Genomic DNA, 12,506 nt, shown 5'->3' on the forward strand with positions numbered 1-12,506 from the left:
GAGACCTTGTGTGACACGACTCTTCAGGCTTTTCTTTGTCTGCACTAAAAGCCTGTTAATTACATCTTCTCATGGAACAAAGCTGAACTGGTTCTAAGAACAGGAAAGTAACTAAACACTGCGGTGACGGTTAATTAAGATAAAGTGAAGTCACGCAGGGATGGTGCTCCACGTTTACATTAAACTTCTGCACGTAGAATATGAATACACCTTGAAGAAATGTTTTTATCTCCCTCGAAAACTCATCTTTCGCTGAACACAAAATATTTGTCTCACGACTTCGCTCCGTTATGAGAATTTGATCATAAATCTTTTTCCACTTCTCCCTAAAATACTTGTGAGTAATTCATCATTCAAGTCCTGAAGGGAATTTATTTAAATAAGCTAAATAATACAATCGTAAATCTTCTGCTTTTTCATTTGCAGCTTGCATATTTAGAGTCTTAGTAAATGTAATCGTCCGACGCGTCGAGACGAAGTGATGAAGCTGTTGAGTTAACTTTTATCTTACAGAGAGGAACACGTGAAGAAGAGGAGGAGGAGGACGAAAACCTGCGGAGAGACAATCAGACGACGAGACAACAAACAGTGACTCAGCGTTTGATGTCGCACTTAAAGTGACTGAAAGCAGACAAAGTGACACCTGCTGCAGGTTCAGGAGGGACACACACACACACACACACACACACACACACACACACACACACAAACACACACACACACACACACATACATAAACTCGTATAAAGATGGAGGACGCATCTCCCTTCCTACAATTATTCCAGAAATTTAGCCCAAATATCCCGGAATCCGAACTCATGACGTTTCACCCCCGGTTTCATATCATCAAACAACTTAATTAAAACCAAACTTATCAGGAACCTGAATCCGAGTGATAAGAACTACGTGAAATCATCATTTGAGTAAACAACAAGTGAACCTCGCTTGTTCTTAGCGTAGCAACTGGAGGAAGATCGTGTTGACAGATGTGCAGTTGTACCTCATTTATCTTCATGGCGAGGAATAGAGGTGTCTTCAGTCAGTTTTACGAGTCGGGCAAACACATCAACACGTTTCTTTTGGTCTTTAAATACACATAGATAGAAGTTTCCATCTTAATCATCTCCTGTTCTGCTGTTTTCCTCTAAACTCGTCCCCAACAACAGCTCAGAGCAGAAATCCCAGAAGACGTGGAGGGGTTCGTTCTCCTTGAGGTTGAGCGAGGCCGGAACGTAATTCCTTTGACAGTAGAACGCCACCGGGCGCTCCGCGGGGGGGGCACACGACTGAACAGTTCAAGAGCGTGTGGATGGAGTTTCATCCGCACTCCTTCGCCTCCTCCAACGTGCCGGCTGATTTACAGCCAAGTGCACTCGGCAGCAGTCTCAGAGGAAGCACGGTCAACACACCTGGAGTGAACACAAGCACCTGCAGGGTCGCATTCGAGCGGCGTTGTTGCCTTTCAGCGGTCGTGGTATCGTCGTGCATGTTTTTCTAGTGACTGCACGGAATTCTTCTTTTCTCGGGGAAGAGCTTGATGCTTTTGTCAGCGAGTCGTGTTTTTACTTAAGCTGTTGTTTACTGAGAAATGATTTTTTTGAAATGACTCCTGTCAAAACGACGGTGGTAAAGCTGATGGACAAATCCTCCTGGCATTTGCTTCTGAGGAGACGGAATAACAATAGTGTTGTGGAGGAAATGCATCAATACGGACTTGAGTGGTTTTTTATTTTTGTCCTGATGTGACAGAAGATGATAACACGGTGACACACTGGAGGAGTTTGGATTTTAAATTAACACAACATGAAAAAACTGACGAGTTACCTAAACACTGTTTTTCTTTTTCAGTGATGGATTTTAATTCTGCTTAGAGGTTCGAGGCAGCTACGTTGAATACTCATTAATACTTTATTATACAACATGTTTAAAGCAAAGTCACATGTTTTATTACATCTTCTCTTCCTCAAAGGCGACTTGTTGATTCAGTCAGAGTCACAGCAGCAGAGGTCATCACACGGGAAGTTTTAAAAGAGACAGAGTGTTTCTTCTTTTCACAGGAAATGTTGGAAATGATGGTCAGATTTTTAAATATAATGTAAATTATTCTTTGCCCATTAGGCTGCTTTGGAGGAAGAATTGAAACGAAGGCTTCCTGCTAAACTTCCACGCTGAGGTAACCCAGATGACTTCGCTGTGACATCATCAGACTGAACGTTACAGATGCCACAGAAGACGTCTCACGACTGGTAAGTTCATTTCTAATCTTCCAAATAATAAAATAATTTGATTGTCGAGGTGGAAAGTGCAACGAGGGAGAATGTTAGAGCAAACTTTATAAGTAAAAGTGGAAGAAGGGAAGGATACAGAGGGAGGGAAGGAAGGAAGGAGAGGAAGGAAGGAAGAGGAAGGAAGGAAGGAAGGAAGGAAGGAAGGATGGAAGGATACAGAGGAAAGGAAGGTAGGAAGGAAGAACACAGCAGCTTATTGTCTGAGAGGGCTGCCAGCTGTGGGCCCCTCAGACGCACCTCTGTATTCCTGTGTGGCAGCGGCCCCCTTTGATCAGATAATTGCCCCTCGGCCCCCGGAGTTTGCATCCCCCATATGTCGCTATGGCGACCACCTCTCCAGCGTGCATGTGTGTGACCCTTTCAGCGCCTTTTAAAGATGGACTTAGATGTGACGAAGCCGTGAGTGACGGAGGGAGAGCAGCACCCCGACAACCTCTAACGGGAACCTTTGAATCATGCTCCTGCACAGTGACGGATGTGTGTGGTTCTTCTCCTCTCTTCTCCTCTCTGAGTCTGTCCATCTGCCGTCTGTCCGTCTGTCCGTCTGTCCTCTGTCCGTCTGTCTGTCCATCTGTCCGTCTGTCTGTTCGCTCGCCCAACAACCTCCCAGACGATCCCTGTGTCCCTGTCAGCAGAAACAAGTTAGAGGAGCGTGGGGGGGGACGAGAGTCTGGGGCTCAGGACGATGACACTTTTTTCTGCTGCAGGGGATCACATCTGTCAAAGACTTTCAGACAAAGTCTATTTCAGAAATATTGAAATCCCTGAAGATAAAGATTTTCTCTTGATAATTTGATAAAAATCTCATCAAAATCCTTTCCCCACTCCTGCTGCTTTAAAGGATCACATACAGGAGCCCAAATATTATTTCACTACAGCTCTACACCGAAGCTCCATAACTTTTATATCATCAAATATTATTAAAAACACCTTTATTTCTGGATTTCTGTCTTTGGGATCTTAAATAGGATTTAAATGGATTTTTAGTGAATTTGAACCATGATGCATGAAGATGTGGAGTGAAGATTTTTTTTTTGCAGATAAAATAATGATTTTCTGAGTCACAACTGGAAGCTGCACATCTGCACAGCTTCAGCTGCTTCTCACCGTGTGCCTTGCTTCAGAGCACTGCAGTGGTGGACTTCACTTGATTCCTGACATTATTCTCATGTGCCTTCATAGTTGCAGAGTGACAATCGTGTTCATATAGAATAAATGCAGATTTAGGACTAACAGCAGTGTGGAGCAGCTTTTAAAACAAATGTAGAATCAGTCCTTGGTGCCGTGTATAAGAGCATTTGGATTTATTATTTGGAATTTTTCCTTTTTCTACAAATACAAATTTGTTTTCTGAGTTTCAGAACTCGTAGACCGAAGTTGGTAGTTTTTACAGAGTAGAGAAAGGATATAACTACCACAACTTACTAATAAAAATGTATTTTACTATATATATATATATATTAATATGTTATTTCAAAGGTGACATGTTCAAATAAAGTCAATTTAAACAGAAAGTTCTCACACTCCAGAGGCTGAAATGTCAGTTTTTAATCAGTTTGTCGATGTTGAATTTAAAAAGGCTTAAATCACGACTTCAGAACAATCATTTAAAAAATGATGTGTTTATTGAACATGACAGAACATGGAGCTACAATCAGACGACCACAGCTGTATCTCTACCTGCAGGCTGCACACACCTCTGGGAGGAATGTCCTAGTTATTAAGGATGGTGACTATCACAGGATAATCTTTATGAACCGCTCTGCTCAGATTCATCGTTCACAATAATCACAGTTTATAGTCTGAAGATGACTTTTCACCTCAGTGATCCGCTGGACCACATCACGGTCTGCAGAAATGACACTTGATGATTTTCTTGAACGCGCTCTGGAAGTCTTTGTTGAAGTACGCGTAAATGATGGGGTTGAGCAGCGAGTTGGAGTAGCCCAGCCAGTTGATGACATCCTCCAGCCAGCGGGGCATGTAGCACGAGTCCGGGCAGAAGGGCTTGACCAGGGCCACGATGAAGAAGGGCAGCCAGCAGAGGATGAAGGTGCCCATGATGATGCCCAGGGTCTTCACCGTCTTGCGCTCCCGTGCCATGGCGATCTTGCGCTTGGCCTCGGTGGCCTTCTCGTGCCTGCTCTCGAACAGCGGCGCGGTGCTCGGGGTGTCCGGCAGCGGCAGGTTGCTCTTGGAGTTGCTGTGCACCTCGATGATCTCCAGGGACTCCCCGTCCTCTGCGTGCTTCACGGCTCCGTTGACGCTCGGCAGCGGCCGCGGCTCCACGCTCCTCTTCCAGCTTTTGCTCTGCGCGTCGCCCGGAGTCTTCTTGTGGAGGAGCGCCGGGGACAGCGCCAGGCAGGAGTCGGACACTTTCTTTTTCTCGGTTTTACGCACCGTCTTCCTGATCCGGAACCTGGCAGCTTTGAATATCCGCCCGTATAAAACCAGCATCAGGGTCAGAGGGATGTAAAAAGCCCCGAATGTGGAGTATATCGTGTACCAGGGGTCCTGCCGGATCTCGCAGTGCTTGGTGCTCGCCCTGTCCGGCCCCGGCGCGGTGTTGGGCTGGGAGCTCATGATCAGCATCGGTGGCACAGAGATGGAGAAGCCGACGATCCAGGTGACGCTGATGAGGACCGCGGCTCTCCTCGGCGTCCTCTTCTTCATGTACTCGATGGGCTCCGTGATGGCCCAGTATCGGTCCAGGGCGATGGCGCACAGGTGCAGGATGGACGAGGTGCAGCACAACATGTCCAGAGAGATGAAGATGTCGCACGGCACCTGCCCGAGAGTCCAGCGGTTCAACACCTGGTACAGCGCCGCCATGGGCAGCACCAGCACCGACACCATCAGGTCGGTGACGGCCAGGGAGCCGATCAGGTAGCTGGCCACATTCTGCAGGGATCGCTCCAAGGCGACGGCTGCGACTACGCACGCGTTCCCAAAGATTGCGCACAGGATGAGCGCGGCCAGCACGAAGGATGTGAGCACCTGGTAGCTCAGCTTCACCTCCTCCTCCTCCTCCTCGGGTTCGGGGGTTCCGATGGAGAAGTTCTCCAGATGTGTCCAGGCTGTGGAGTTGTTCGCGGCCTCCATCGCTGCTGAGCTCGGGTGCGTGTGGGGAGCTCCGGTTAGTCGCTGGACAGCCCGGCGCGCACGGGGGCCCCGCGGCTCTCTGAGGGGCGCATGGTGCAGAGAGGAGCTGCAGCGAGGGACGGAACTGCGAGTGTCGGCTGCTGATGGAGAATGAGGCTGAGCATTTATACCGGTGATGGAAAATGCGTCACTTGTCCGTGAGGATGAAACCGAGTCTGACACGAGTGGGTCCGGTCACTGCAGCTCTGGACCCGAGCATCGAGCTGGAGTCTGAATAAACTTTAAAAACTTCAACACTGTTTTAGTCTGTTTTCTTTTCATTTCTCTTTTTACACGTGGATTCTTCCATTTTGCAGATTAAAAGAAAGTTTAGTTTCTAATGCAGGTTTCACTCAAATTACACAAACCTGTCATTAATATTAGTGAACTAATATTTGTCTATTTGGCTTAATAAAACCTAATAACTTATTTATTTTAACATAACTACAACAAAATGGATCTAGTCTTTTGTTGATCTATTCTTTTTGTGGCCTGACAAAACCGCCTGTAGGCCACTAATTGGAAAGTTAAAAACATGTCACTCAGGCTGAAGGAAACAAGGAACAGTTAATATATTATTTAACATGTTATCACTATAATTGCAGGAACGTTCGGTGTTCAATCCTCCAGCACCTGCAGCGAGCTGGTGCCCTCCGGTGAGACACTGCCACCAGGCGTCAGGTCCGTTAACAATCCGTCATTGGTCAACGAATAAATGAATGAGACGGACATGCAAAGTCTTATTGTAAGAACATAACAGCACATATGTAGTTCCACCTCTGAGGAAAGGTGAAAATGTGCACGAGCTTTAAAAAGAAAAGGCTCGACCCTGGATATTCCTCTTAAGGTCCACACTACACATAGAGGTGAAGTTGAAATGTTTTTTAATTTAAATATTGGGTAAATTAAGGCCAGAGCAGGAGGTTGAACATAACAAACACAGGTCAGAACATCGTAATGTAATTAAACAAAGATTACATTTATTTTGTTTTATTTTATTTAACGTCCTGATGATCTGTCTATTGAATTTAATTTAATTCAATTACATTTTTATTGTATTTATTATCCTGATCATCCTTCTATTTAATTAATTATTTAAATTTCATTTGATTCTATTTTATTGAACATCCTGATGAATTATCTCTTTAATTTAATTTTATTTTATTTTATTTAACATCCTAATGAATTGTCTCTTTAATTTATTGTATTTTATTTAAAATTCAGATCCGTCGCTTTAATTAATTTAATACTAATTAATTTAATTTATTTATCATACTGATGATCCTTCTCTTTATTATATTTAATCTTAATTTTATTTATTAATCACGCTGATGATCTGTCTCTTTATTTTGTCAGCGCGGAAACGCTGGAACTTGTTTTGATCTTCTCCACCTTCCGTAGCTCCCCGGCTCTGACGTCACGGGCTGCTCTGAAGCGCTAGCCTTGTTGAACTTTGTGTGTTTAGGTTTTTTTTCTTGACGCAGCTTTTCTTCGTTGTTTCGCGTCTCAAACTGCGCAGAGTTGTCCGGAAGGTGAGTTCACAGCCCGAGCTACACGGGCAGCACCGAGAAGACGCGTGACAGGACGTTTTTATATCGTTTAATCGACCGGAAGCAGCTTGTTGTTGTTGTTGTTGTGGGAGCTAACGAAGCTAAAGAAGCTAGCACTGGTTTTGTTCTTTGTTTCTTCACCTGCTGCAGATTCGACACATTTTAAACTCGCACCTCAGACTCAGGTTTATTCTAATGGAACTAGATTTACACTAAATACAACAACATCTGACTTGTGCCTCCAAGCTGATAACAGATCAGTGTCTGTGCAGAAACCCTCCAGTTACACAGAAAGAACAAGTTACTGATACTTTAGAAAAGAGACGTGAAACTACTCACAGAGAACTGGAAAATACACTTTTTATTAAGTTTAATGAGACTAAAACTGCTCAGAGAAATCAAATCATTAACTTAACTGTGTCCTGGGTTGTTTGAAATCAGAGACTTGAGAGAAAATTTATAATAATTAGAATAAATGCACAATTAAAGGAGTTAAATTATGAATAAAAGCATGTGACAATCTAATTTAAAAGTCATATTGAACAATCATGGACCTGTGATGTGATTTCTTCTTGGATTGTTTGAATGTAGGTTTGTGTTTATTCTGATTGTCTGATTCAACGTGTGGTTTTTATTTGGTGGATTCAGATCTCACGCTAACCACAAAGTTTGTCGTTGAAGCCAAAGCGAGGGAAGAGGGAGGTGAAAAGTTTAGAGTATAGATCGCAAAGTTTTTATTTCTTTCACTCGCATCAGTCACACACAGAGCTGCAGTTTTCATGTGTCCACATATGTTTTTACATATATGTAACGAGACTGTTTCAGTGTTTATCAACCAAACGAGTCCGGGTTCAGGTATTTCCTGTTCTGGTCGAAGCAGACAATTCAAAGGGCTTTAGAAAAAGCAGCTGTGACACATTGTAAAAGCAACATAAGACAATACAAGAGTTGAATTGAGAAAGAAAACAATAGATACAGAAATATGGGAGTGAAAGAAACCGGGGCAGGGTAAGAAATTAGTAATAGTTTCATTTAATAGAAGGTGACGTGGTAAACAGGAGAGCAGTGATTTAAAAGAACTGAGAGTTAATTCTTCAGTTCTCCGGGAGCTTTCGTCCAGATATGTTAAGAACGACTTTACGATGCCACCGTGTTTTACTGTCACCATCATCAGAGCCGGACTGAAAAGCTGCTGTTGATGAGTGTGAGGAGAGGGAACCATGCTCCGCTGCAGGAGGTGTCGCAAAGGTGTGATAGACTCAACATGTTTGTCCCCGGTGGGTGAAAACGCTTCAATACATTTAATTTAAATTAGTTCACCTTTAAACTCATTTAGATGTTTATTCTCAGTGCTGACAGTGTCCAGAGGAACCTTAGTGACTGTGTGTGTGTGTGTCACGGTGAAACAGGAGGAGGCGACAGAGGAGAGCTCGGGTGCTATTTGCAGTATTTGGCACGTGAACGTTGACGCGCTGCCGGACTGGATCCTGACCTCAGTTCACCAGGTGAGTGTCTCCGCTCAGGAGGGAAGTTCCTGCAGGGTTAGATTGTTGAGTTCACTGGCACACGGGGGAACAAGATTAGAATAAGAGTTTTCTTTTCTCATACACATCTGGAAAATTCCATATTTTTAATCCTGTAAAAAATTAGGTCAAGTCAAAGTTTATTTATGTAGCAAGTTTAAAATAACCTCTTAACATTTCTCATTTCTGTTTTCGTCGACAGACAAGATGACATTTGAATTAAAATACATCTATTAGATATATTAATCGTGCTTTAAGTATCTGTGGTTTTTGTCCAGGCCCAGTGGACTGTGGGGAAACTGAACTGCCACAACTGCAGCGCTCGTTTGGGCGGCTTCAACTTCATCAACCACACTAAGTGTCCCTGTGGCCAGGACGCCACCGTCCACCTCAACAAAAGCCGCGTGGATCGTGACCACAAGCACCACGTCCTCATCGTCCAGCCGAGGAGGACGAGGCCTGAGAAGGGACGTGCTGCTCCGCCGACAGACAGCGCCGAGAACAACGCGGAGACGTTTAACGGGACAGAACCGGACAGTTTACAGGTCTACTGTGCCGCCGTCACGTCCCACATCCGCCCTGAAGAGGCGTCGAGTTCACCGAGTGAAAACCAGTCGTTTCCCTTCAGTCCTCTGTACTGCATCTCTCACAGGAGAAGGGGCAGTTTGGAGGATGGCGCCACCTTCAGGTCGTCTTGTTTTTGCCCTGCGAGCCTCATGGACAGGTCTGCGGCTGGTTTGACGTGGGCGGGGCCAGATGATGAGTCGACGTGGTCACCTGTCTCGTGTCCCACGCGTCAGGACGCGGACGGTGAAGCCTCAGGCGACGCTGACGCCTTCGGTTCACTTGGAGGGAGGCGGTTGCTCCTGGATCAACCGCTGCTGCCAACTGTGGACACGGTGGAGTCGTCTGTGGCGACCACGACCAGCCACGAAGACGCTTCTGACTCAACCCTGTTCCTCAGAGGAAGAACCGTCTCCGACAGTGTAGCTGAGCGGGACGAGGAAACGGAGGTGAGTCATAAACCCTGCCTCATCCATGTTAGCAAATGGGACATGAACATGTAGAGGTGCGCGTTAAATACGTGCATCTTTCATTATAGCTAGAAACACGATTGACGGCTGTGACTGACTCGTGATTGGTCGAGCGTGTCGGTGTTGATATTCATGATCCCCAGAGGATGGGTGTCGTTACTTACAGTGACCCTCTGACCTTTTTGCTTCAGGACATACATCAGGCCATGATTGTCATTGTGTCAAAATTGAAAGGGCACATTTCCATTCAATTCTTTGATGACGCTGAAGTTCCCCAGAGGCTAAACCTTTAGTTGTGAATGACCTTTGCTCTCCCCTCTGTCACACTCTGCTCAAACTGAATTCTTGTAGTTTCACTAATGCTCAAAGAAACGCTAAAACAAAGGAGTGTTGTTTGTTATGTCCAACATTTTTTGTTATGGGAAGTAAATGTCTCCAACCATTGTTGCATGTGTGTGTCTGTGTGTGTGTGTATGTGTGTGTGTGTGTCTGTGTGCATGTGTGTTGCCTTCGTAGCCTCGAGCCTCTTCCGCCTCCCCAGCCTCGATCAGCCGGAGAAGAAAAGAGAGGAACCGTCTGAAGGGTCTGCGACGGAAACAGAGGAGGAGAGAGCGCTGGCTGCACCGATGGCAGGAGCAGGTGAGGGTTCATCCTCTGGGTTTCTGCAGAGCTTAAACCGTCTCACGTTTAATTATCTGAATTTATTAAAGTAATATAATATGTTTGTGTGTTTGCGTTCAGGCCGAGAGTTTGAGCAGGTCCCTGGTGGACAGCGAGGAGGAAGACCGAGAGGGTCTGACCTGCGCCGTGTGTCTCGACGTCTTCTTCAGCCCGTACAGCTGCCAGCCCTGCGCTCACGTCTTCTGTGAGCCGTGTCTTCGCACGCTTGCCAAGAACCGACACACGAACACGCCCTGCCCTCTCTGCCGCACCCTCATCTCGCACACCGACTTACACGAAGGTCGGCGAGCTCCAGGACTCAGAACTTGACCTCCTGATATCTCTGACGTGAGGATGTGCTGTTTTCCTCACTGTGCTTGTTCCTCCTCAGAGCTCAACCAGACGGTGAAGACCTTCTTCCCTAAAGTTTACTACGGCCGCCAGCTGAACTTCAAGAAGGCTCCGTGCGCAAAGTGGCCGCTGCCCAGCTGTCGCTCATGCTTCCGTACCTTCTGGGGTAAGACGCCGCTAAAGTCTGGAAAACATTGAAGTCTCTGGATTATCAGTGGTGACCAGGATGAGGGAGAGGGATGAAATGTCATTTAAAAGGCTGTGACAACAACAAACCGAAAGTAATGAAACATCAATCTCCATTATTCATTAACTTCCTTTACATGGTGTGAGATTAGGTGTCAACACTACACATGTCATCATTTACATGTTATGACATTACACAACATGTTACTGCTAAAACTCCTATTACCAGGTATTTGTCCTCGTATCTTTGGAAGTACAAACCTTAAAATGATCGTGATTATATAAGTTGGCATATGTTTTTTTAAGTGCATAAGATTTTTGTCATTTTTGAAACTTGAAAATTTAAAAGCAAACTGGACTTTTGACTAGAAATTTGAATGTAAAATGTTTCTGTGCTTCATGATGATGGTTATTTTAATATTTGCAGCCTTGAACTTCCATAACTTTCACCCACTGACTGTCTGATTAATTATATCACTTGAAAACACACACACACACACACACACACACACACACACACACACACACACACACACACACACACACACACACACACACACACACAATATGATGCAAATTGCTTTTTGAGTAAGTATAATTGTCTCCATTTAACTTCAGGGTATCAGAGACACGTAGCCACGGTGAGGGGACGCTGGCACTTCGCCCACGGAGCCTTCCCGCTGGACGCCCTGAACTTCACCGACATGCGCGGCTGGCTCTTCGACGTCGGCCTCTTCGTCGACTACGTCCGCTCCGTCAACTGGATCCTGGCTTTCCTGCTCCTCTGCTTCCTCGTGTACTTTTTCTTCTTTTGAGGAGCCGAGGACGATTGAGAGTTTGCAGTGCCGGTTTATCAGTCTTCATTTTTTCTCTTGAGAGATTTTCTGACTTTGAGAAAGTCTCATCGAGTTTATGTTGAAGGAAACGATAAAACCAGATGTAAAAGAAAATGGAAGCGTTCACACTGTGTGAAGAGTTCATTGTCTTACTGAAAGTAAACGACGAAGACAATCAGGTGAATCATTTGAATATGCAACTGTGAATTATTTTAATTTGAACATAAAGGGTTTGATTTAGTATTTTAATCTCCAGGAGATTAAAACATCTCTTTTTGAGTTCTGTTTGCTGGATTGTTCAATAGTAATATGAAAAACACTGAGCCACATAAATATTACAAATTATTTATGAATAATAAAAGTGTCTAAATAGATTTTACTTTATTCTACAAACTGAAGAAACCTGTTTTTTTTGTCTCTTTTCTCTCAACATTTCTGAAATAGCTCACCACAGTTTTCTTTCTAGAATTAGACAAAAGGCTTTTGTTCTAGCAGGGACGTGGAAGCACATTCTAGAGTAGGAGGTGATGTTTTTGTATAGAGACACAAAAGCAAAGGTGTGATGGAGAAGGAATAATAACAATGACAAGGACAATTTCTGACGTAGCTCCAGAAATAAAATAATTAAGAAAAGCCTTTGAAATTAGTAGAATTTCTGCAAAGAGATATCTTCAAACATGATCTGATCTTCATGTAAATTACACAATCTGTTTTATTTAATAACACACAAATTGTTGCATTGACCTCGTCCTTATTGAGCCCCTCACACCAGACATCTGAAGAATGTGGCTGAGCTGAAGCACTTCTGAGGAGAGATGGTTGAAGATTCATCCACCAGCTATTAAATCCAAGGGTTCACTTACTTCTTCTGTGAATGTTTGATGAGCGTTTCCAATAACAACATGACAAATTCTAATTGTTAGAGAGTTATTATCTT

General features: G+C 44.5%; 2 protein-coding genes across 2 annotated transcripts; one reads left to right on the forward strand and one right to left on the reverse strand.

Moving 5' to 3' along the window:
* Positions 1–3,894: 3,894 nt before the first annotated feature.
* Positions 3,895–5,583, reverse strand: htr1ab (5-hydroxytryptamine (serotonin) receptor 1A b). Its single transcript, XM_035184904.1, has one exon. The coding sequence runs from the start codon at positions 5,388–5,390 to the stop codon at positions 4,131–4,133; it is 1,260 nt and encodes a 419-aa protein (XP_035040795.1). The 5' UTR covers positions 5,391–5,583; the 3' UTR covers positions 3,895–4,130.
* Positions 5,584–6,815: 1,232 nt separating this feature from the next.
* On the forward strand, positions 6,816–11,958 carry rnf180b (ring finger protein 180b). Its single transcript, XM_035184284.2, has 8 exons — positions 6,816–6,961; positions 8,154–8,256; positions 8,389–8,484; positions 8,781–9,515; positions 10,053–10,175; positions 10,278–10,497; positions 10,588–10,713; positions 11,352–11,958. Exons 2-8 carry the CDS (start codon positions 8,200–8,202, stop codon positions 11,546–11,548), a joined length of 1,554 nt encoding a protein of 517 aa, XP_035040175.2. The 5' UTR covers positions 6,816–6,961; positions 8,154–8,199; the 3' UTR covers positions 11,549–11,958.
* The last annotated feature ends 548 nt before the right edge of the window (positions 11,959–12,506 follow it).

Source organism: Hippoglossus stenolepis, chromosome 18 (genome assembly GCF_022539355.2).
Source record: "Hippoglossus stenolepis isolate QCI-W04-F060 chromosome 18, HSTE1.2, whole genome shotgun sequence".
Lineage (NCBI taxonomy): Eukaryota > Metazoa > Chordata > Actinopteri > Pleuronectiformes > Pleuronectidae > Hippoglossus > Hippoglossus stenolepis.